Source organism: Pieris napi, chromosome 18 (assembly GCF_905475465.1).
Source record: "Pieris napi chromosome 18, ilPieNapi1.2, whole genome shotgun sequence".
Taxonomy (NCBI): Eukaryota; Metazoa; Arthropoda; class Insecta; order Lepidoptera; family Pieridae; genus Pieris; species Pieris napi.
In genome coordinates, this window is record NC_062251.1 from 1,047,502 (window position 1) to 1,070,188 (window position 22,687).

Genomic DNA, 22,687 nt, shown 5'->3' on the forward strand with positions numbered 1-22,687 from the left:
TTGTAAGGAGCTGAAACCATTACATCATGTTCCACATCTACTATATAAAAATAAGTCGGGTTTTCCTTCCTGACGCTATAACTCCAGAACGCACGAACCGATTTCCACGGTTTTGCATTAGTTGGAAAGGTCTCGGGCTCCGTGAAGTTTATAGCAAAGAAAATTCAGGAAAAATTTCAACAGAAAAGCGGGATCACCAAACGAAATGTTACATAAAACGAAGCCACCTGGTGGCGAAACGGAGTTCGCCGAGTTTGCTAGTGACGAATATAATAATAATAATAGCGTTTTAATTCAGATACTTTTACACTTAAACAAATTTATATTACCATCTCATCTATTTAAATATCTATTTGCCTTTCTGTCGCAAAGGCCAGCTCCAAAACCCCACCTCTGTATGCACTGATTCCTTAATCTGGTATATCTGTTAACGTAAAATTGTAAAAACCGTTAGATTGTAATCTATCTCGCGAGATTGTGAACTGTCGAAAGATTGTGAACCTCAGCGAACTGCTTACAATTTAACGTATTATTATTCGGTAGATTGTAATCTATCTCGCGAGATTATAAACTGTCGAAAGATTGTGAACCTCAGCGTACTGCTTACAATTTAACGTATTATTATTCGGTAGATTGTTATCTATCTCGCGAGATTATAAACTGTCGAAAGATTGTGAACCTCAGCGTACTGCTTACAATTTAACGTATTATTATTCGGTAGATTGTAATCTATCTCGCGAGATTATAAACTGTCGAAAGATTGTGAACCTCAGCGTACTGCTTACAATTTAACGTATTATTATTCGGTAGATTGTAATCTATCTCGCGAGATTATAAACTGTCGAAAGATTGTGAACCTCAGCGTACTGCTTACAATTTAACGTATTATTATTCGGTAGATTGTAATCTATCGAAGTGAAACCGTCAAATTGTGGATCGCATCTCGCGCGCTGATTGGTTGAACGGTTGTTAATGCGCCAGAGCTGTCCAATAAATGTATTATTATTCGGTTAGGTTAGGTTAGTATATTAATATTTTTTAATAACATAATTGATGTCAAACTTCACGTTTCAATTACTATACTTCACGATTCCGAAAATTTTAAAATAATCTTGATTATTTTTCCGACCCAAATATCGGCCAATAGAATTGCACCATTCGACGTCACGTGGTACAACCTACATGGTATTATACTGATAATTTTTTCTGAAAATTTTCTCTGGTCGTTGCTTCAAGAAAAGTATTAAGTAGTTGTTTTATTCATTATGAAATTCTTATTTGTTAACTGTACATTTCGTCTCATGGTGCAATTCTATTGGCCGACATTTGGGTCGGAAAAATAATCCCCCGAATACCACACGAGCTTCAAAATTATCGGGCATTTCCCTCAAGGTTCCCTGCAAACAAATATAGTCGTCATGACGACTATAAGTCGACTATATTAATTGTTTGCAACGAACCTATCGGGAAATATCCGATAATTTTGAAGCTCTTGTGGTATTATAAGTGAAAAATTATTGAAAATTTTCTTTCATTTCATTTCCGACACTAACTTAGTTATCATTCAAACTTCTTTGGTCAATCACAGATTAATTTTACTTCCCAACAATTTCATATAACTAATTCTACTTTCAACACGACATCAATTTACATTCATCAAAACAATCAAGTTACATGCGACAACAAACGAATTAACAAACAAATATGGTGGCGGGCATATTCCGTTCAACCAATCAGCGTGGAGGTGCGATCCGTTTCACAATTTGACGGTTTCACTTCGATAGATTACAATCTACCGAATAATAATACGTTAAATTGTAAGCAGTTCGTTGAGGTTCACAATCTTTCGACAGTTTACAATCTCGCGAGATAGATTACAATCTAACGGTGTTTACAATTTTACGGTGACATATCCCTCTCATTCTTCCTCTTTCGTTATTGTACCTTGGGTACCAGTTAAATACTTGCTCCACTTCTGTTTCTCTTGCCATGTGGGCACCACATTTCCACTTAAGTTTATTTATTTTGATTGTAACATCTGCTTAGTAATTCTAAATGATGCTGTTTTTAAAATGGTGACTTTCACCAGTATAATACGCGAAATAGAACTAATTTGAGTGTACGACCAACCAGGCTCCAAAAGATAAACCACTCCTTATATGGAAATTGTATTCGTTTTTACAACAAACTCCCAAGCCAAATTAGAGAATTATCACTAAATAAATTCAAAGCCCTCGCTAAACGGAAATTAATCAGTAAAGCGTTTTATAAATTCGAGGAATACTTAAATGATCCTAATCCTTGGGATTGATTTGCTCCAGTTCAAACAATTTGTATGACAATACTTGGCGATTAAAAAGAGTGGCGGAAAGTTTCTTGCCAGTTCTTCTTACCCGCTCTACGCCCTTGACTTGCGAACTGGTAGTAAATGTAAATTTACAATTAATTTAACTTGACAATTCAAAAGTGAACTTGGTTACCCACTTGAATAAAGATATTTTGAGTTTTTGATGTATTCTTTATTTTATACTAGCTGACCTGGCTAACTTCGTTCCGCCCTAGAACCTTATATTGTATCGTTGTTACTTTAATTTAACTTATTTTAGGATTTCATTAATGTTAAGTATTACATTAATACAACTTTTTTGCAAATACAGAAATGTTTTATTGCTTGCCATTGCGAAAGAAGAATGGCAGTTTTACACATTAGGCATCTTCTCTCTAGAGTCAATATGGCGATACTGCATGTTAAGCACTTTCTGATATCCAACATCTTTTGATCAGGATCAAAGCATGGTTATGCATCTCCTCATTCACCTCAAGATCGGAATTTCTTGAACTGACACGAATTCGACGTAAAATGATGCGTATTTTTGTCAACAGATGGCACCATATGGTTTTTGCATTCGTAAATTAATTAATTTATTTATTGTTATTCGATAACTTATCCGATATTTTATTGCTTATTCTGCTATTCGGGACGGAAACAAATCCAACAAATCAAAAACCATGGCAATCGGTCCAGCCGTTCTCGAGTTATAAGTGTTGTAACAAACACGACTTTCTTTTATATATATAGATATTCTTCTCTTAACTATCACCTTTCCATAAATTTTGACACACTTGAAGCTTTGTGTGTGCTTTTGGGAAGCTTGTTGGGAAACGCCGTGTCAGCGTGACGGCCTTCAAGTGCTTTATTGATTCATATAGATTACACAGTGACTATCATCCATGGGGTCGATGGCTGTTCATCAATGGACTTTTATGGAAGGAAAATATGGTGAGAAAACCGCAAACCCAAAACAGTCGACGGCGTCTGTCAGGCACCAATCACCTACAATATACAGAAATCTGACACCTAGACCAAAAAAGATAGCGCCATTGCTATTATTATTAAATCAATGGCGCTACAACCTCTTTAGGTCTTGGCCTCAGATTTCTGAATCTGTTTCATGATCAATTTTTAAATCTAATAGGCAAGTAGGTGATCAGCCTCCAGTGCCTGACATACGCCGTCGACTATTTGGGTCTAAGACATGTCGGTTTCCTCACGATGTTTTCCTTTACCGTTTGAGCAAATGTTAAATACGCACATAGAAAGAAAGTCCATGCACAGCCGGGGATCGAACCTACGACCTCAGATATGAGAAGCACGCTTCTCATCTAAAAAGGTGGGAGCTTGTAGTTTATTGTTTATCAGAATGCCAAATCATAAAATGACTGCTTCACGACTGATTTGAGAGCGACCGCCGATGCGAAAACCGCTGTGTGAGTTCGAAAAGTGAGTTACAGAATCGCAGGGCAGTAATATAGTCCAGAAGAGCTTTTTTAACATTTAATTATCTAAGCATCCGCAGTATACATTGTAAATACAGCTATAAAACTCTACTATTTTCTCTTACCTAAGCTCACGTAAGAAGGCACCAAAGAAGGGTATCAGTCGACACTCAGGCATTGCCAACGCTCGGCTGAGGGCTCTCTCGTACTCTGCTGACAGCAGCGCAGCAGAGAGGAAATCCAGAGCTGGTATTGGCTCGTCTGATATGATGAGCCAGAATGGTTTCAGCTTATGGGACCTGAAATTTAAATTATCGTTAAGTTCAGTAGTGGTTGGAGAGATGTTCAAATACGAAATTGGATTAAAAAAAAAAATTATTTAATAATTAATTATTTATGTGAGACACTGTAGTTGATATAAATTTAATAATGATATGATATGTACGATACAAATAATATAAGAACTGACCAATTTATATGACTAATAATGTAAAATGTAAAATTCCTTTAAAGACAAATTTGCGCGCCATTGTGTGGCAGAATATGCGAACTGACGATTGTACCACCTTACACATTTTTGTACCATATATTATATATTGTATTCTTGCAATAGAATGGTTATTTGTATCGTACATATCATATGGTATTCAATTTATATCAACTACAGTCTCTCACGCAAATAATCATTAATTGAATTATAAATTTTTTCCAAAAGTAATACACCAAGTCGCTTTTTAAAGACTCTAGTCGGAAGATCTTTTAATTCTTTTGCTAATTTATTGTAAACTTTAATTGCCATACAAAAGGTGTTTTTACGAAACAGTTCCAGATTGATTTTTGGCACAGCCAATTTCTCCCCATGTCTACTTCTTAATTCGACTTAAAAATATGTATTTTTCTGTAAATAACTTTATTGATATAGGTAAACAAGTACACTTATGAACGTCAAGAGAAAAGATGTTAATTTTTTTTTGACAATTCACACCAATTGACTGAGTCCCATGCTAAGCTGCTGAAGCTTGTGTTATGGGTACTAGGCAACGGATATACATACATATTATAGATAGATAGACATATAAATACATATATAAACACCCAAGACCTAAGCACAACACCAAATGCTCATCACATCGATGTTCGTCTCAGCCGGGGATCGAACCCGGGACCCATGGATTCGCAGTCAGGGGTACTAACCACTAGACCAATGAGTCGTCGATTGATTCTAAATTTACATTTACTCTATATTATACACACATATACCATTACTATACATTTACTATGTATTAATGGTATGTGCGGATAGAGAATTGTCAAGAGGTTTGACGACGCAGCATTTAGTTATGTTGATGTCAACGTAAAATTGTAAAAACCGTTAGATTGTAATCTATCTCGCGAGATTATAAACTGTCGAAAGATTGTGAACCTCAGCTTACTGCTTACAATTTAACGTATTATTATTCGGTAGATTGTACTACACTAACTTAGTTATCATTCAAACTTCTTTGGTCAATTACAGATTAATTTTACTTTCCAACAATTTCTTATAACTACCGAATAATAATACGTTAAATTGTAAGCAGTTCGTTGAGGTTCACAATCTTTCGACAGTTTATAATCTCGCGAAATAGATTACAATCTAACGGTTTTTACAATTTTACGTTGACATTTGATATAACAAAAGTATTGTAGGTACACACAGCGCGTTTTATCGAGTATAAGTGACAGTGACAGCTGTCACCTGTCAAATTGACACCGTGCCTGAAGGCCGTCAACAATTTGTGAAACATCTTGACAGTTTCCGCACAGACTAATAATATTAAACTACGTAAAATAGTGGCATCAGCGTGCGACTTTTATCAACGAGGTCGTAGGTTCCAATACGGGTAGTACCAATGCACTTTTTGTGCAATTCTTTAAATGCGCACAAATTTAAGGACAAAATCGTGAGGAAACATATATGTATGTGTATATTTATTTATTAAGGAATGACACACATGTGATGACAGCACAAAATTAATAAATTAGGAGAATGACGAACAAACCAGTAGCTATAAAAAAAACTTGTTGTGTAACTCCGTTACGCGCCATCTTTTGAAGTGAAACTTCTTTATCGGGGTTGGAAAAAAATTTAGTGTAACATTTTTTCGTTACGCGTCACATTTTTCCGTTACGCGCCATCTTTTGAAGTAAAACTTCTTTATCGGGGTTGGAAAAAAATGTAGTGTAACATTTTTTCGTTACGCGTCACATTTTTCCGTTACGCGCCATCTTTTGAAGTGAAACTTCTTTATCGGCGTTGGAAAAAATTTACACGCATTTGTCACATTTTTCGGTTAGGCGCCATCTTTTTCTTGTCCCTACCACGGTTGATCCGAATAGATTCGAAGCCATTAGTAACAAAAATTTAAAATAACGATAACAATGATAGTAATATTAATAATTCTATTACAATTAATGAAATTCTGTAATAATCTTAGTACTACATAGTATTACAGTAATAAGTTAAAATGAAATATTTGTATTCATGTCTATGATAATAAAAGCCTTTTGTTAAACTTTATCTAATATAACTTTATTTAACCAATTTTTGTAAAGTTGCATATAGTAGATCATTTTTCGAAAAATAAGGTCATAAAGAAGTTTCACTTCTTACGTGTGTATACCTAGTACACGCACACATTTTTTAAATGTAAATCGACTTTAAAACTTTTCAGCTGACGCCATTACTGTGTAAGGAATGACGTTTCAAAGGACTTATCTTTAGAATATCTTCAACATAGAGGCAAAGTAATTGACATCTCATGTTACAAATGGCGGACGCGTGCGAAAGCCTTTAGTTTTGTCTGAGATAAATCTTATAATGTTCGAGATATCGTCTACATTATCGAATACCTATATAAAATTCTCGTGTCACAATGTTTTTTCCTCCGAAACGGCTCGACCGATTCTTATGAAATTTTTATGCATATTCAGTAAGTCTGAGAATCGGCTACCATCTTTCAACCCCCTAAGTGTTAAGGGGTGACCATCCCAAAAAAAATGTTTTTATTTTTTTATGATACAGCATACAAAATTACATACAACCCTTAATTTTCATCCTCTACGATCAACCCTTATTTTATATTTGTTATTTAAAATCTTATGACTTGAACTCTGAGGTTTAAATAGAGAAAAATTCACAGAAAAACCTAAAAAGCTTTCATTCCGGAAAACCGAATAGTCTCTGGGAAAATCGATGAATAAAAAAAATCGATTATTTTTATTCATCGATTTTTCATGCTAAAAAACAATCGATTAATTTACCGAGAATGTCACATCTCTTATAACCAATAGAAAAGTAGAAAATGGCGGATTGTTTACAAAGTTCAATACATTTCACAAAACTTAATTTTTTTTTTAAATAGTTAGACGCATTTCCGGCAGCAAAAATCACTTGGAGGTGTTCCAATCAAGGTGCCCCAAGACTCCTGCATAATCAGCATCATCAGATTCGGGAGACCGATTTTAAGATCGTTACCAAGTATCAAATTAAAACTAACTAATTACACGATGTTCATCTTGCAGACGAGTCTACCAATAGTTTTCTACATACAGTGTTCTTCGGATATCCTCTTCATCAGATTTGCTGTCACGCCACCTGCAAGTAGTTTCCGCCGGCCTACAGTCTACACAGCTGAAGGCCGAAAGAAACCCCTACAGGAGACGTGTATGCTGCTTCTCTCTTCTTCTCTTCTTATTTCGGTGTGCCGTAAGTGATAGAGAATTATAAAGACATCTTTACAATTTATAATAAAAATACATTTAACGATATCACATATTCTAAATATATACATTTTGACGACTCATTGGTCTAGTGGTTAGTACCCCTGACTGCGAATCCATGGGTCCCGGGTTCGATCCCCAGCTGAGACGAACATCGATGTGTTGAGCATTTGGTGTTGTGCTTAGGTCTTGGGTGTTTAAATATGTATTTATATGTCTATCTATCTATAATATGTATGTATATCCGTTGCCTAGTACCCATAACACAAGCTTCACCAGCTTATTTATTTACACTTCGTTGCAAAAAAAAAATAATGAAACACAATACAAAAAAATTATAAGGCATGCAACCGGCGGCCTTATCGCTAATAAGCGATCTCTTCCAGGCAACCCTAGTTAAAGAGAAAAACTAAAAAAAAAATAAACATGATGCGTGCGAGAAGTGCAGAACCAAATGTTATATAAAAAATATATATATTATATATATAGTACCTTAATCTAAAGTAATACAAAAAAAATATTAATAACAGACTAAAAACTTAAAAGCTAAAGCATTCTGTAAAGGTGGGAGCTTGTAGTTTATTGTTTATTAGAATGCCAAATCATAAAATGACTACTTCACGACTGATTTGAGAGCGACCGCCGATGCGAAAACCGCTGTGTGAGTTCGAAAAGTGAGTTACAGAATCGCAGGGCTGATACTTATAACAAATTAAAATGATTATTTTTGGCGCCATCTTATGAAAAAATTAACAATGTTATTCACTGAGAAATTATCAACAAATATATTATATGTAAGGAAAATCAAAAGGGTATTTCCGGATCCAGTATTCTGGAAAGAATGGAAGAGAATTTAACAAAAGAAGATAACGTACTTTAAACCAGCCACGATCTCCATGGCTCCGTTGAAGTTTCCGATGTTCCAGCAGGTCAGAGCCACGCGTAGGATGCAGGCGAGAGCTTCTTTTCTCTCCTCTGTTGAGCCCTGGTTGAGGACCAGATCTGTCACCCAGGCAGACACCTGAAAAGAACGACAATGATTGAATGTTTTTATATATCTTTAATCCGATTCCCATATCACCCTCCAATGCCATGTATGGAATGTACGTAAAAAAAGTGTGTGCGTACAAACACATGTCAGCCCTGCGATTCTGTAACTCACTTTTCAAACTCACACAGCGGTTTTCGCATCGGCGGTCGCTCTTAAATCAGTCGTGAAGCCAAATCATAAAATGACTGCATTCTGAAACGGTGGGAGCTTATAGTTTATTGTTTATCTGAATGCCAAATCATAAAATGACTGCTTCACGACTGATTTCAGATCGACCGCCGATGCGAAAACCGCTGTGAGTTCGAAAAGTGAGTTACAGAATCTCAGGGCTGAAGTGAAACTTCTTTGGTAAACGAATATTTAACTCTTGTTCATAATTATACAAATCTAAAACTTAAGATTTCCGAGACTTAGAATAGTATGTTAGGAATTTAATGAAGTTAATTGTCATTAAAATATTAAAAGTGTCGAAAATTAATATAAATTTATTTCTTCCATAATAAAAACACGTGGCATTTTATTTTACAATTCGTCTTCTGAGATTTAAATAAATTATTTTGCATAAAATATAAAATACTAATATTTCATAAATCCTCTTTACGAAATTTTAGTTTTAAAAATAGAATTCCTATAAGGTAATTCACCCTTCTCACTCTCTCTCAATCGGTCTCTCCCTTTTCTTCGACAAAAACGCTGCACATCTTCGTGACGTTCCGTAAAAATTTTACCCTCATGCGCCTAAAGAAGTATCACTTCAAAAATTGTTTAGCCCCACATAACATTCCCTCATTCATTTAAAATATAGATTTTAATAACTATGCGTTATTATCTTAATATACATACATGTATATAAATCACGTGTCACGTTGTTTGTCCGCGATGGACTCCTAAACTACTGAACCGATTTCAAATTAAATTTGCACACCGTGTGCAGTTTGATCCAACTTAAAAGATAGGATAGCTTACATCTCAATTTATACCCGCAATATTATTTTATTGCAATTATTTGTTTATTATTTGATTCTAACAGATGGCGCTGTGTTAAAAGTACCAAGGTTTCACATAACCTATCTACCTTTCACATAAGTTCTCCTACCGTTTCCCTTGAATAGTTTACTACTATGTAATATAACATAAACCTTAGCCACTGCAACGCTTGGCCGAGTCTACTAGTGTATGTATATAATATTAATTTCATATTAAACACACAAAAATAACCCATGACACATACAGTCCCTATGGGAAGAATTTACATCAATTATTCAGTGAATCGATTTTCACAATAGTCGGTCGCTCCAATTAAATAAACTAATTTGGTTAACCTATAAAATAATTCTTTATATTTTCACAATGGTATTCTTTTGTTTCAGAGTGTAAAGGGCAGGTGGCTCACTGGTGCACACGTACATACATTGGTGCATAGCCAGCCCTGCGATTCTGTAACTCACTTTTCGAACTCACACAGCGGTTTTTGCATCGGCGGTCGCTCTCAAATCAGTCGTGAAGCAGTCATTTTATGATTTGGCATTCTGATAAACAATAAACTTTCCCACCTTTTCAGAATGCCAAATCATAAAATGACTGCTTCACGACTAATTTAAGAGCGACCGCCGATGCGAAAACTGCTGTGTCAGTTCGAAAAGTGAGTTACAGAATCGCAGGGCAGGGTTTGAATATACTATACTTACTTGAATAACTTTAACTAATACTATACTTGAGTCTCTTGTGTGTCCATATCTTTATGACCACTTCGAACAGTTAATAGCTTTATCACAACATGGTTTTATGCAACGTAGATCAACCACAACTAACCTAGTTGAGTATACGGAATTTATAAGTAATGCATTAGATCGTGGTCTCCAAGTTGACACGATTTACACAGACCTTAGCACAGCCTTCGATCGAGTTCCTCACTCATTACTTTTAAATTACATTACGTAATTATTTACAACATCACATTAGAAACCTCAAAAATAACAGTATTTCTCCACTATTTAATGGATATTATTATACATATAAACTTTCCTCTTCAATCACTCTAATTATTGAAAAAACCGCATTAAAATCCGTTGCGTAGTTTTAAAGATTTAAGCATACATAGGGATATAGGAACAGAAAAAGCGACTTTGTTTTATACTATGTAGTGAAGATACAATTATCTTTTATCACGCCGTGGGTTATTGAAGAGATTCAAGGATGAAGACTCAAGATGTATTTTAGTCTTAATTTAAGGATGATTATTAATCAATCCAGAGTCCAGAATAAGTATCACGAATGTCAAAACTTAAGTATAATGTGAGTTTTAAGCTAAATATAGATTTTTCCAGAAAACTCATGATAAGCGATGTTTTTCAATATTTTCTTGGCTTTCCACACTGGCAAGCGCTCAAGTGTTCGCTTGAAGTGAAATAGCAAGGTTAAACACTTAGCTTACTTCGTGCCAAATACACGAACTTTGTAGTTGAAATTATGATTTAGAACAAGCTTTCGATTTAGTATAGCTTTTCGAATGCTAAAATGCTAAGTTTTTTTTACTAAGACAGAAGTTTCAGTTTTAAGACGTTTTAAGGCAGTTTATGCACCACCACTATGATGTGGAACCAGCTGCCCACTGAAGTATTTCCGAACCAATTCGACTTAGGGTCCTGCCAGAAAAAAAGGGGGTGCTTGTACTTATGTACGTGCGTAAGAAGTTATACTTCTTTGGCATTATTAAAAATAGTTTTTGATTGCATGCAAATAATTAATTACAATTCAATAATCAAAGACTGGAAAAGGAGTCATTATAGTCAATAAAGTTCAGTTTACATTTGAAAAATTAAATATTTATTATTATTTTCTTACATTAAGTGTAACAGAAATTCTATTATTATTCGAATGTTGTTTTTAAATTATGTCCAATACAGTAGCATCTTCCGTGGGCAACTTCATTCTGTTAATTTTCTGTCACGGTGCGCGCGCATCGTAAAATTTCACTCTCATCAATTTTTCATAAGGCGCCTAAAGAAGTATAACTTCAAAAACGTACCAATTCTTGAAAGGCCGGCAACGCACTTGCGAGCCCTCTGGCAATGTGAGTGACCATGGGTATCACTTAACATCAGATAACCCTAATGCCCGTTTGTTATAAAAAAACTCTCAGTTATGGAACGACGGACGTCCTGGTGATATTTAAGATTCTGTGTCCGCAGTAAGTAGGCACACACTTGGCCGTTTCGTAGACAATTTAAGTTCGCTATTTGATTTCGTTCCGTTCACTTTCTTTAAAGCGTTGACGTAATAACATTACCTACCCTCCGTAGGGTAACAATAAATTATGATTTTATTATTTGACATAAAAAATAAATAAATAAATCAGTGGCACTACACCTTTTTAGGTCTGGGCTTCAGGTTTTTGTATCAGTTTAATGATCATTTGTCAATCTAATAGGCAAGTAGGTGATCAGCCTCCTGTGCCTGACACACGCCGACTATTTGGGTCTATAACAAGCCGGTTTCCTACGATGTTTTGTTAAATGTGCCCATAGACAGAAAGTCCATTGGTGCACAGCCGGGGATCGAACCTACGACCTCAGGGATGAGAGTCGCACGCTGAAGCCACTAGGCCAACACTGTAAATATTACCTAAACTTTTAATGTTAAAATATTCTTTGACGACTGCTTAATTTGTCGACATCACAGGAGACCGAAGAGCTGGCAGCTACCTCGGACAAAGAATTAGTCTAGCTATTCAAAGGGGGAACGCTGCCAGTATCTTCGGAACCTTGCCTAAAGGGACTCCTTTTAATAATATATTTTAGTTATTATATTTTGGGATAAGTTATTGTTTTTAAGCTATTGCATAGATTCGCGGGCTTTGAGCGCGGCGACCGAATCAAGAAATTTCGTAACGAAAAAAACCTAACACACGATGACGTAATATAGGTGCGGCGAATACGCGTTAGAGTGGGACAGAACACATACGCATGCCCATCTCTCTGACGAGATCGGTGACGTAGCGTAAGCGCGGCCGGTACAGCCGGTACGCGTTAGAGTGAGACAGACTATATAGGCGTTTTAGTCTGAGTCTGGTAGAGTGGTAGATTGAAATAGTATCAAGGAAAAACAAATACTGCATAATTAAAAAAATAATAGTTTAAAAAAACTAAAAAACACGCTTTTAAAGCACATCAAACTAAAAAGTGAAAAATAATTCCTAATTTAGGCTGAAAATGGTAATGAACAAAAAATACTGGTATTATTGTGAAAAAGCGTGGGTAGACGAAAATTATGGCACAGAGCGCCCCAGATGCGTATGTGTTTAAAGTGGGTCAAAATCGAGTCCGAAGGAGTCGGTTACATACATACATACAGGAGAAGCTGATAAAAAGCGTGTAATAATTGTAACTGCATCAGATAAAAAATGCTATGCAATAGCTTTACCGCGGCAGTCCCCGAGTGCTACACGTTTTTATTTTTCTTTTTTTGTGTTGTTCCTTCTGTTATAATTTCTATTAAATATAATTAATTATGTTATAAAACATTCCACGTTTTCATCAGAGGAATGGTCACCGCCCTGTCCAGGAAGTTGTCAATCCAATTAATTACGCAAAGCTTTGTGGCCTGTCATCTCCACTTACGTCACAACATTTTCACATTTATTAGACGTCATTATTGCTTTATACGCTGTTTTGATAGGAAAACGTTTGTTTTTATATAATAACAGACCGGCCAAGCGTTGCTGTGGCTAAGGTTTCTGTTATATTACATAGTAGCAAACTATTCAAGGAAACGGTAGGAGAACACCAGTCATGGGGACCACCATGCTTTTGGTGGTTATGCCATTAAATTGTAGCTTATGTGAAACGTTGGTACTTTCAACACAGCGCCATCTGTTAGAATCGTGACTGTCAAATAATAAACAAATAATTGCAATAAAATAATATTGCGGGTATAAATTGAGATGTAAGCTATTTTATTTTTTAAGTTGGATCAAACTACAAAGTGTGCAAATTTGATTGATATCGGTTCGGTAGTTTAGGAGTCCATAGCGGACCAACAACGTTGATCGTAGAGGGGTGAAAATTAGGAGTTGTATGTATTTTTGTATGCTGTATCATAAAAAATAAAAAACAATTTTTTTAAAATAAAAAAATATTTTGGGGTGGTCACCCCTTATCACTTAGGGGTTTGAAAGATAGATAGAAGCCAATTATCAGACTTACTGAATATGCATAAAATTCATGAGAATAGGTCGAGCCGTTTCGGAGGAGTATGGGAACGAACATTGTGACACGAGAATAATATATTAGATATTATCATTACCAGTGGCTCTACAACCTTTTTAGGTCTGGGCCTCATATTTCTTTATCAGTTTCATGGTCAATCTAATCTAAATGATCAGTCTTCTGTGCCTGACACATGTCACCTTCTTGGGTCTTAGCCAGTTTCCTCACGATGTTTTCCTTCACCGTTCTAGCGAATGTTAGCGCATCGAAGGTCCATTGGTGCACAGCCGGGGTTCTAAGAACTCAAGATGAGAGTCGCACGAACCCACTAGACCAGCACTGCCGATTTACCCCCACTTATAACAAAAAACCTTAGAGTAAAAGTTCTTGTATAAAGATGGTCACCCTACAGAATATTGTCCCCAAAGCGGATCATGGTCATCCTATATTCAAATAGGATCCGGCTTATACATGTAAATGTGATCGAATGTTGATATAGGGGAAACATTTCTATGGCCGTTCAAAATCTGATATTATGGGGCTCACATCCAGGCAGTACTAAAGGGCTGTCCATTTCGAAGTACATAGTTCCACAACTGAGCGTTTTTAAGCTATTGCATAGATTATATCGCGGGCTTTGAGCGCGGCGACCGAATCAAGAAATTGCATAACGAAAATAAACCTAACACACGATGACGTAATGGTGCGCCCAATACGCGTAAGAGCGGGACAGAACGCGTACTGCGTCTCACATCTCTCTAACGAGATCGGTGACGTCACAGCCGGTGCAGCCGGTACGCGTTAGAGTGAGACAGACTATATAGGCGTGTTAGTCTGAGTCTGGTAGAGTGGTAGATTGAATTAATATCAAAGGAAAAAAAATACTGCATAAATAAATAATAAATAATTGGACTTAGGGTCCTTCAAATGTGCGTAACAATTCTTTAGCCTTATGGGATTGAGAGTGTCCATAGGCAGCGGAATCACTTAACATAGTTTGTTCTATGAGTACCAATTCTTAAAAGGCCGGCAACGCACCCGCGAGTCTTCTAGCAATGGGCGGTATCACTTAACATTAGATGAGCATCCCGTTTTCCCCCTGTTCTACAAGTACCAATTCTTAAAAGGTCGACAACGCACTCGCGAGCCCTCTGGCATTGAGTGTACATGGGCGGTACCACTTAACATCAGATGAGCTTCCTACCCATTTTCCCCCTGTTCCACAAGTACCAATTCTTAAAAGGCCGGCAACGCACCCGCGAGTCTTCTATCAATGGGCGGTATCACTTAACATTAGGTGAGCATCCCGTTTTCCCCCTGTTCTACAAGTACCAATTCTTAATAGGTCGACAACGCACTCGCGAGCTCTCTGGCATTGAGTGTACATGGGCGGTACCACTTAACATCAGATGAGCTTCCTACCCGTTTTCCCCCTGTTCAACAAGTACCTTTTCTTAAAAGGCCGGCAACGCACCCGCGAGTCTTCTATCAATGGGCGGTATCACTTAACATTAGATGAGCATCCCGTTTTCCCCCTGTTCTACAAGTACCAATTCTTAATAGGTCGACAACGCACTCGCGAGCCCTCTGGCATTGAGTGTACATGGGCGGTACCACTTAACATCAGATGAGCTTCCTACCCGTTTTCCCCCTGTTCAACAAGTACCTATTCTTAAAAGGCCGGCAACGCACCCGCGAGTCTTCTGGCAATAGGCGGTATCACTTAACATTAGATGAGCATCCCGTTTTCCCCCTGTTCTACAAGTACCAATTCTTAAAAGGTCGACAACGCACTCGCGAGCCCTCTGGCATTGAGTGTACATGGGCGGTACCACTTTACATCAGAAGAGCTTCCTCCCCTTTTTCCCCTGTTCCACAAGTACCAATTCTTAAAAGGCTGACAACGCACCCGCGAGTCTTCTAGCAATGGGCGGTAACACTTAACATTAGGTAAGCATCCCGTTTTCCCCCTGTTCTACAAGTACCAATTCTTAATAGGTCGACAACGCACTCGCGAGCCCTCTGGCATAGAGTGTACATGGGCGGTACCACTTAACATCAGATGAGCTTCCTACCCATTTTCCCCCTGTTCCACAAGTACCAATTCTTAAAAGGCCGGCAACGCACCCGCGAGTCTTCTAGCAATGGGCGGTATCACTTAACCCAGGAGTGCCCAGGCAACTTCCTAGCTTTTGGTAGGAGCTAGGCTTGACGCAAAACGGACAGAATATGCATCACCCAGTTTTCACGCGGAAATAACTTCCTAAAACGATGGCCACAGTCTTTAAGTAACATATTTATAATGGCAACACTCTATATAACGCGCACGTGACGTCATTAGAGACTAGGGATGTCGTGTCGATAATCGATATAAAATAAACTAGCTAACTAATAGGGGATGATCGTATTTTTGTATGTTGTATCATAAAAAAAAGAGTGTGTGTACTTATGTACACGCGTTAGAAGTTATACTTCTTTGGCGTATGGACAAAAAATAACTAAAATGCAGTAGTGATTAACGATAAATATTAAAATTAATCAATAAAATTATTATTAGTTAATACTATCACCGTCGTATATGAAATTGTATTTAACACCAAAATAATATTTATTTATTCACACTGTGTAATTGTACTGTTAAGAAACACATGTTCTAAATATGAAAATTCTAGAAAATACAACTTGAACATAGTTATACTTAAACTAACTTCATACTGATAATTTTGTGTCACGGTGCGCGCGCATCGTAAAATTTCACTCTCATCAATTTTTCATAACGCGCCTAAAGAAGTATAACTTCAAACATAAAAAAACTTTAGAGGTGTCAAGGGACACCCGGATGGAACGAAATTCCTTTCGATTAATTTATATTGTAATTTGTATCATAACAGTATGATAGATTTTCTCGACACCAATCTTACGACGAAAAAAAAAGCCAACATCACGAGGTGTTCTCAGGCGGTCACCCATCCAAGTACTGACCTCGCCCGACGTTGCTTAACTTCGGTGATCAAACGAGAACCAATAGCAAATAGCAAAAAAGTGTCGTGACAAGTTTTCGTAAGAATTTTTTCCGTCTTCACAACGCGCGATAAGGACGAAGTTCCTTAGGGGTGGACCATCTTTAACATTAAACGGTGTGAAAGATAAGTAGCCGACTTACTATGCATAAAAAATTCATAAGAATCGGTCGAGCCGTTTCAGAGGAATCTGGGAACGAACATTGTGACACGAGAATTTTATATATATTAGATATTGCACCGCTTAACGTGACTTTTGTCTAAAAGTTTGTCCATCGAAAACCGACACGTGACTGGCTCTTGCCATATTTTCAGGTCATGATTTGAGAGTCACTCCGTCAGCGCGTAATCTACGTTTAAAGATTTCATTGTATTATATCGCTTCGGAAGTAATTAAAGAATTTTACATGAGTAAAACACTTTTGACTATCGTCCAAAAGACTCCATGCTCCAAACTCGCTAGTGGCAAAGCGTATTCCAAGCTTCAAGAGAATATCTCGCCTTAGATGGAGTTTACCACCAACTTAGGGTTGCACTCTCCCTCTTGCAGACTCGCCCCGTCGCTGCGGGCTTGGCACCCTCTGTGGGAAAACGGCCCCGTTCAAGACGAACTTGGACGGTAGCGGAGTCCACGAGAACGCTCCTCCCGAACACCTCACAGGGACAATTACGGGCCACTATCTCCTAAACATCTCTTTGCCCTTGACGCGACAGACAGTCCCTAGTGCCGAAGCTGACAGAAGAATCAGTCAAACACGTAGTTCTTGCGTCCTTCCCAACTTGTCTTGAAGCCGCTCCGTGAATTCTGCGAAGTGCCCAGGAAACATTTGAGCTCCTGGAAGGAGTTGGGCTGTTCAATATGGCTCTGGCACGATTTGTGCATTAGCCAGCGTCAAGTATAGGATTTTTTGTAATTCGTGATTCGTGATTCTTGTCTTTAGAAATTCGACCGTGTCCTCCATGTACGGTTTAAGCACTCGCCCGGTACCGCACAACCCTCCCAAAGGCCGAGAACAAATTTAAATTAAATTAAAACTTGCCCTCGAACCGGGAATCGAACCCGGTACACCTCACCTAGCTGCCACTTAATAAGACCGCTAGGCTATGAGGCCCCCAGAAACGTATTTATTGATAGCCATTATCATTATATGTCACAGAGCGGTGTTAATCCGATCAGACATTGACGTTGTTCATTTGTTCCGTGACATAATGACAATGGCAGCTGACAGCTGCGCCATTACTCTGACATAAACATAAATAATAAATTGGTTATTAATAGTTAATTATTTTCAGATTCGTAATAAGGACAAATCGATACCAATTCAAAGTTTATAGTACGTTTCTCAACCCTCAGGTCATCCACCCGGCTTAAAGATTAGGGATGCGTTCGTATCGATTGTTATCAATAATATTGAAAATATAGGGTTTCTCGATAGACGAAAAATATGGCACAGAGCGCGCCACGCTTTTTCACAATAATACCAGTATTTTTTGTTCATTACCATTTTCAGCCTAAATTAGGAATTATTACTTTTAGTTTGATGTGCTTTAAAAGCGTGTTTTTTAGTTTTTCTAAACTATTATTTATTTTCGACTTTTTAGCAGCAATACGTGTTGACTCAATTTAATCATATTGCTTTGTGGACTTAAAAAAAATTTCATTGTTTTTTCGAGATAAACCTATGAAATTATTATATTGTCGCTGATTCTTTATAAGTGTACAAAGTTTGAATTAAATCTGTCCGTTTAATGTGGGTCAAAATCGAGTCCGAAGGAGTCGGTTACATACATACATACGTACATACATACATACATACAGGTGAAGCTAATATAAAGCGTGTAAAAAACGCGTGGCACTCGGGGACTGCCGCGGTAAAGCTATTGTATAGCATTTTTATCGACTTATGCTTATATATTTTTTTTTATATTAATTCAATCTACCACTCTACCAGACTCAGACTAACACGCCTATATAGTCTGTCTCACTCTAACACGTACCGGCTGCACCGGCCGCGCTTACGTTACGTCACCGATCTCGTCAGAGAGATGTGAATACGCAGTATGCGTTCTGTCCTACTCTAACGCACCTGCGTACGTCACCGATCACGCTATACCGATGTGAGACGCAGTACGCGGTCTGTCAGATGCACAGAGGTCAGTGCAGCTCTAAGTCCAGAAATGGACCAAATAAAGAGTCTGATGATAATGATGATAATAAAATAACGTGTAAAGATATGGTATATGGATTTTATCGTGTGTTTATCGAGACTATAGAAATACTATCAAATGTAAAATAATTTAAATTTTATTATCGACCACGCCCCATCACTAGACGGCTCTAGAATGAAGGGACAATCCTGTATAATTATCCGGGATCTATTTATCGATAATTCGATACTAAAGAGCGTTCATTAGACATTTTCGTCACTCTACCAAATTAGGTACTTTTGTAGTCGTACACAACTGAGTGTTTTAAGGCAGTTTTTGCAACACTATGTGGAACCAGCTGAAGTATTTCCGAACCAATTCAACTTAGGGTCCTTCAATAGATACCAATTCTTAAAAGGCCGGCAACGCACTCGCGAGCCCTCTGGCTTTGAGAGTGTCCATGGAGGTGAGCCTCCTGCGCGTTTGCCCACTGTTCTAAATACCAATTCTTAAAAGGCCGGCAACGCACTCGCGAGCCCTCTGGCTTTGAGAGTGTCCATGGAGGTATTACTTAACATCTGATGAGCCTCCTGCCCCGTTTGCCCACTGTTCTATAAATACCAATTCTTAAAAGGCCGGCAACGCACTCGCGAGCCCTCAGGCTTTGAGAGTGTCCATGGAGGTATCACTTAACATCAGATGAGCCTCCTGCCCGTTTGCCCTCTGTTCTATAAGTACTAATTATTTAAAGGCCGGCAACGCACTCGCGAGCCCTCTGATAACACTAAATTTGACATTTAAGCCAATTAACAGAATTAAATAACGTGTATAGGTTCTATAAAATATCAGTACTACAACCTTTTTAGGTCTGGGCCTCAGATTTGTATCTGTTTCATGATTTGTGACGACGCCATCGTGTTCGGTCTAAGGCAAGTTTTCCTCACGATGTTTTACTTCTTCACGAATGTTGACACATGGAGATTAAAAAGAGTGGCGGAGAGTTTATTGCCAGTTCTTCTCTTCCGTTCTACGCCCTTGATTTGAGAACTGGCAGTAAATGTAAAATTAGAAGCATTTAATGTATTTCTTTTGACGTTCATAAGTGTACATTGAGGAATTTCCGACTACGAATTTCATTAATTGTAATAGAATTATTACTATCATTGTTATCTTTATTATATATTATAATTAATAGTTATATAAAATATAATAGTTAATATAAAATATAATTTAGTTAAATAACTATTTCTTGAATTAATGAAGATAACAATTTTTTCAAATTTTAAATTACATCTATCGTTTTATTCACACTTGATGATAAATTTCGGGTGTAAAATGACAAGTTTACTTATTCGACTATGATATACATTTTTCTTCATACATTCACGGAATGACTGGCAGCGCTCGAGATGAGACGGGAGATCGGTCCGGCTCTCTCTCGTTATACCTGCGATCGCGCTCGTGAGGTTTTGGTGTGACACAAGTTTCTGAACATGTCACCCGACTAAAACGATTTTAAAGACGTTATCACGTCAAAAAAAATGTACATTGTGTTACCAACATGAATAAATGATTTTTGACTTTTGACACGCATAGACAGTCCATTAGAGCACGGTTCTACGAGCTCAAGGATGCACGTAGTCAACTCTTTACAATCAAATAAACTATGTTACCCTGCTTTTTCTAAGCTAAAATGAAGCGCCATCTCGCTAATGGTTACGTGCAAAGTGGATATAACCGTTCGACTCCTTAATGTAAAATATCTTTTAAAACCTCATATTAAAAGGTTAATTGAAGTCTTTAAGAATTGGAGCTGTGCCCTTTCACCTTTTTATTTACATCATAAATGAATTATATATGAATAATAAAATCATAAGAAACCACACAAAAATTAAAGACGTCACAACGAGGGATGGTCATATAATAAGAGGTATAGAAAAGTGGAACAAAAAGATCATATATTGGAACCCAAATAAGAGAAGAAAACGAGCTAGACAGTTTCGAAGGTGGGAAGAAGAAATAAACCGTAACTGGAAAGCACAAGGAAAGCTCAGAACAGAGCAGAGTGGAAAGAAATAGCTCCTCCATTTCTTTCCACTCTGCTCTGTTCTGCCTTTGCCAAAGTTGGGCAAACAGATGGGTTTTCGGTGTCACCGACTCACTAGAGACATTAGTTTAAGATTAAAGTTATGTAAAATAAAAGCTTATTATTATTATTATATGACATAATTTCTTAACCTATATTCCGAATTATGTCAACCGTCACAAACTGCATTTGAATGCTTCGCTTTATTCACTGTAATTTGTGATTTAAATTAAAAGCCAATTTAATAAAAGAAATTATGGAAAAGAAATTAAAAGTGTCTTTGATAGTGAATCTATCTATATTATCTATCTATATCTATATATGATATATATAATCTATCTATATATGATTTTATTGGAGTTTGAATCTTCAAAAAGCAGAAAAATTGGCTAAATTGGGCAGACATCCAGATCCAGATAACATGTCAGTAGAGGTCATTAAGCAAGGGACATAGAACGAAGGAAATCTCTTTTCTTGAAGGACTCTAAGTCGAATTGGTTCGGAAATTTCGAGTTCGACGACTCATTGGTCTAGTGGTTAGTACCCCTGACTGCGAATCCATGCGTCCCGGGTTCGATCCCCGGCTGAGACGAATATCGATGTGATGAGCATTTGGTGTTGTGCTTAGGTCTTGGGTGTTTAAATATGTATTTATATGTCTATCTATCTATAATATGTATGTATATCCGTTGCCTAGTACACATAACACAAGCTTCACCAGCTTAGCATGGGACTAGGTCAATTGGTGTGAATTGTCTAAAAAAAAAATACTTCATTTGGCAGCTGGTTCCACATAGTGGTGGCAAAAACAGTCTTAAAAAACGCTCTGTTGTGGAACGACGGACATCAAGGTGAAACGGATGGTATTTTGTATTCTTGACGTCCGATGATGAAACTCAGCTGCTGGTATTAGTGCGAACCACTCCTCTGAACACTCTTCATGGTAAATGCGGTAGAAGATGCAGAGAGACTCCTCACCTCTACGCTACGTTAAGGGATCAAGCTGCTCGGAAAGTGAATGGTCGTCGACGATTTGTTGAATGAGGAAATGTTTGTCCAGGCTTAAAATCCGGATGATCCATGATAGCCGCCCCTGCTGCAAAGCCTATTCAGACTAAAGTAAAAAACCAGCTTCATCTGCCCTTCAGGCTATTAACCTCTTGACAGCCTCCGAGATCCAAGTCTCGCAGGAGACGCCCTTGTAAAATAGCAAGTGAGTAAAGTCGCGTTCAAAGTTTGTTTAATGAAACCTGAGCCAATATCAAGTGATTGATAAGCGCCGAAGAGTGATGTTTGAGTGTAAATTAAACTCGAAAATTGTCATTAATTTAGGTGCTTTTTAGATATAGCTTTACATGGCTGGTTATTTATTATTTTATTTTAGATATTGTTATCTTCTACAAAACCATAGTAAATCATTTTGCTCTATTGTCTATAGTTTCCGCAGCGTATTCACATTAATACGGCCGTAGCACAATTCTATACTAAGCTTTTCTCGAAATAGACTTTTAATAAAAAAAAATGTGTGCGTGTACTAGGTGTACACACGTAAGAAGTGAAACTTCTTTATGACCTTATTTTTCGAAAAATGATCTACTATATGCAACTTTACAGAAATTGGTTAAATAAAGTTAAA

The 22,687-nt window shown here is 37.3% G+C and overlaps 1 protein-coding gene across 2 annotated transcripts in view; it reads right to left on the reverse strand.

The window, feature by feature from the left end:
- Positions 1–22,687, reverse strand: part of LOC125058560 (1-phosphatidylinositol 4,5-bisphosphate phosphodiesterase epsilon-1-like) — a 169,963-nt gene that overhangs the window by 86,936 nt on the left and 60,340 nt on the right. For both annotated transcript variants that reach the window (XM_047662658.1, XM_047662657.1), the window contains exons 5-6: positions 8,415–8,560; positions 3,903–4,076 (exon numbers count right to left, since the gene is read on the reverse strand). In XM_047662658.1, coding sequence (XP_047518614.1) covers positions 3,903–4,076; positions 8,415–8,560 — 320 coding nt within the window. The remainder of the gene's footprint in view (positions 1–3,902; positions 4,077–8,414; positions 8,561–22,687) is intronic.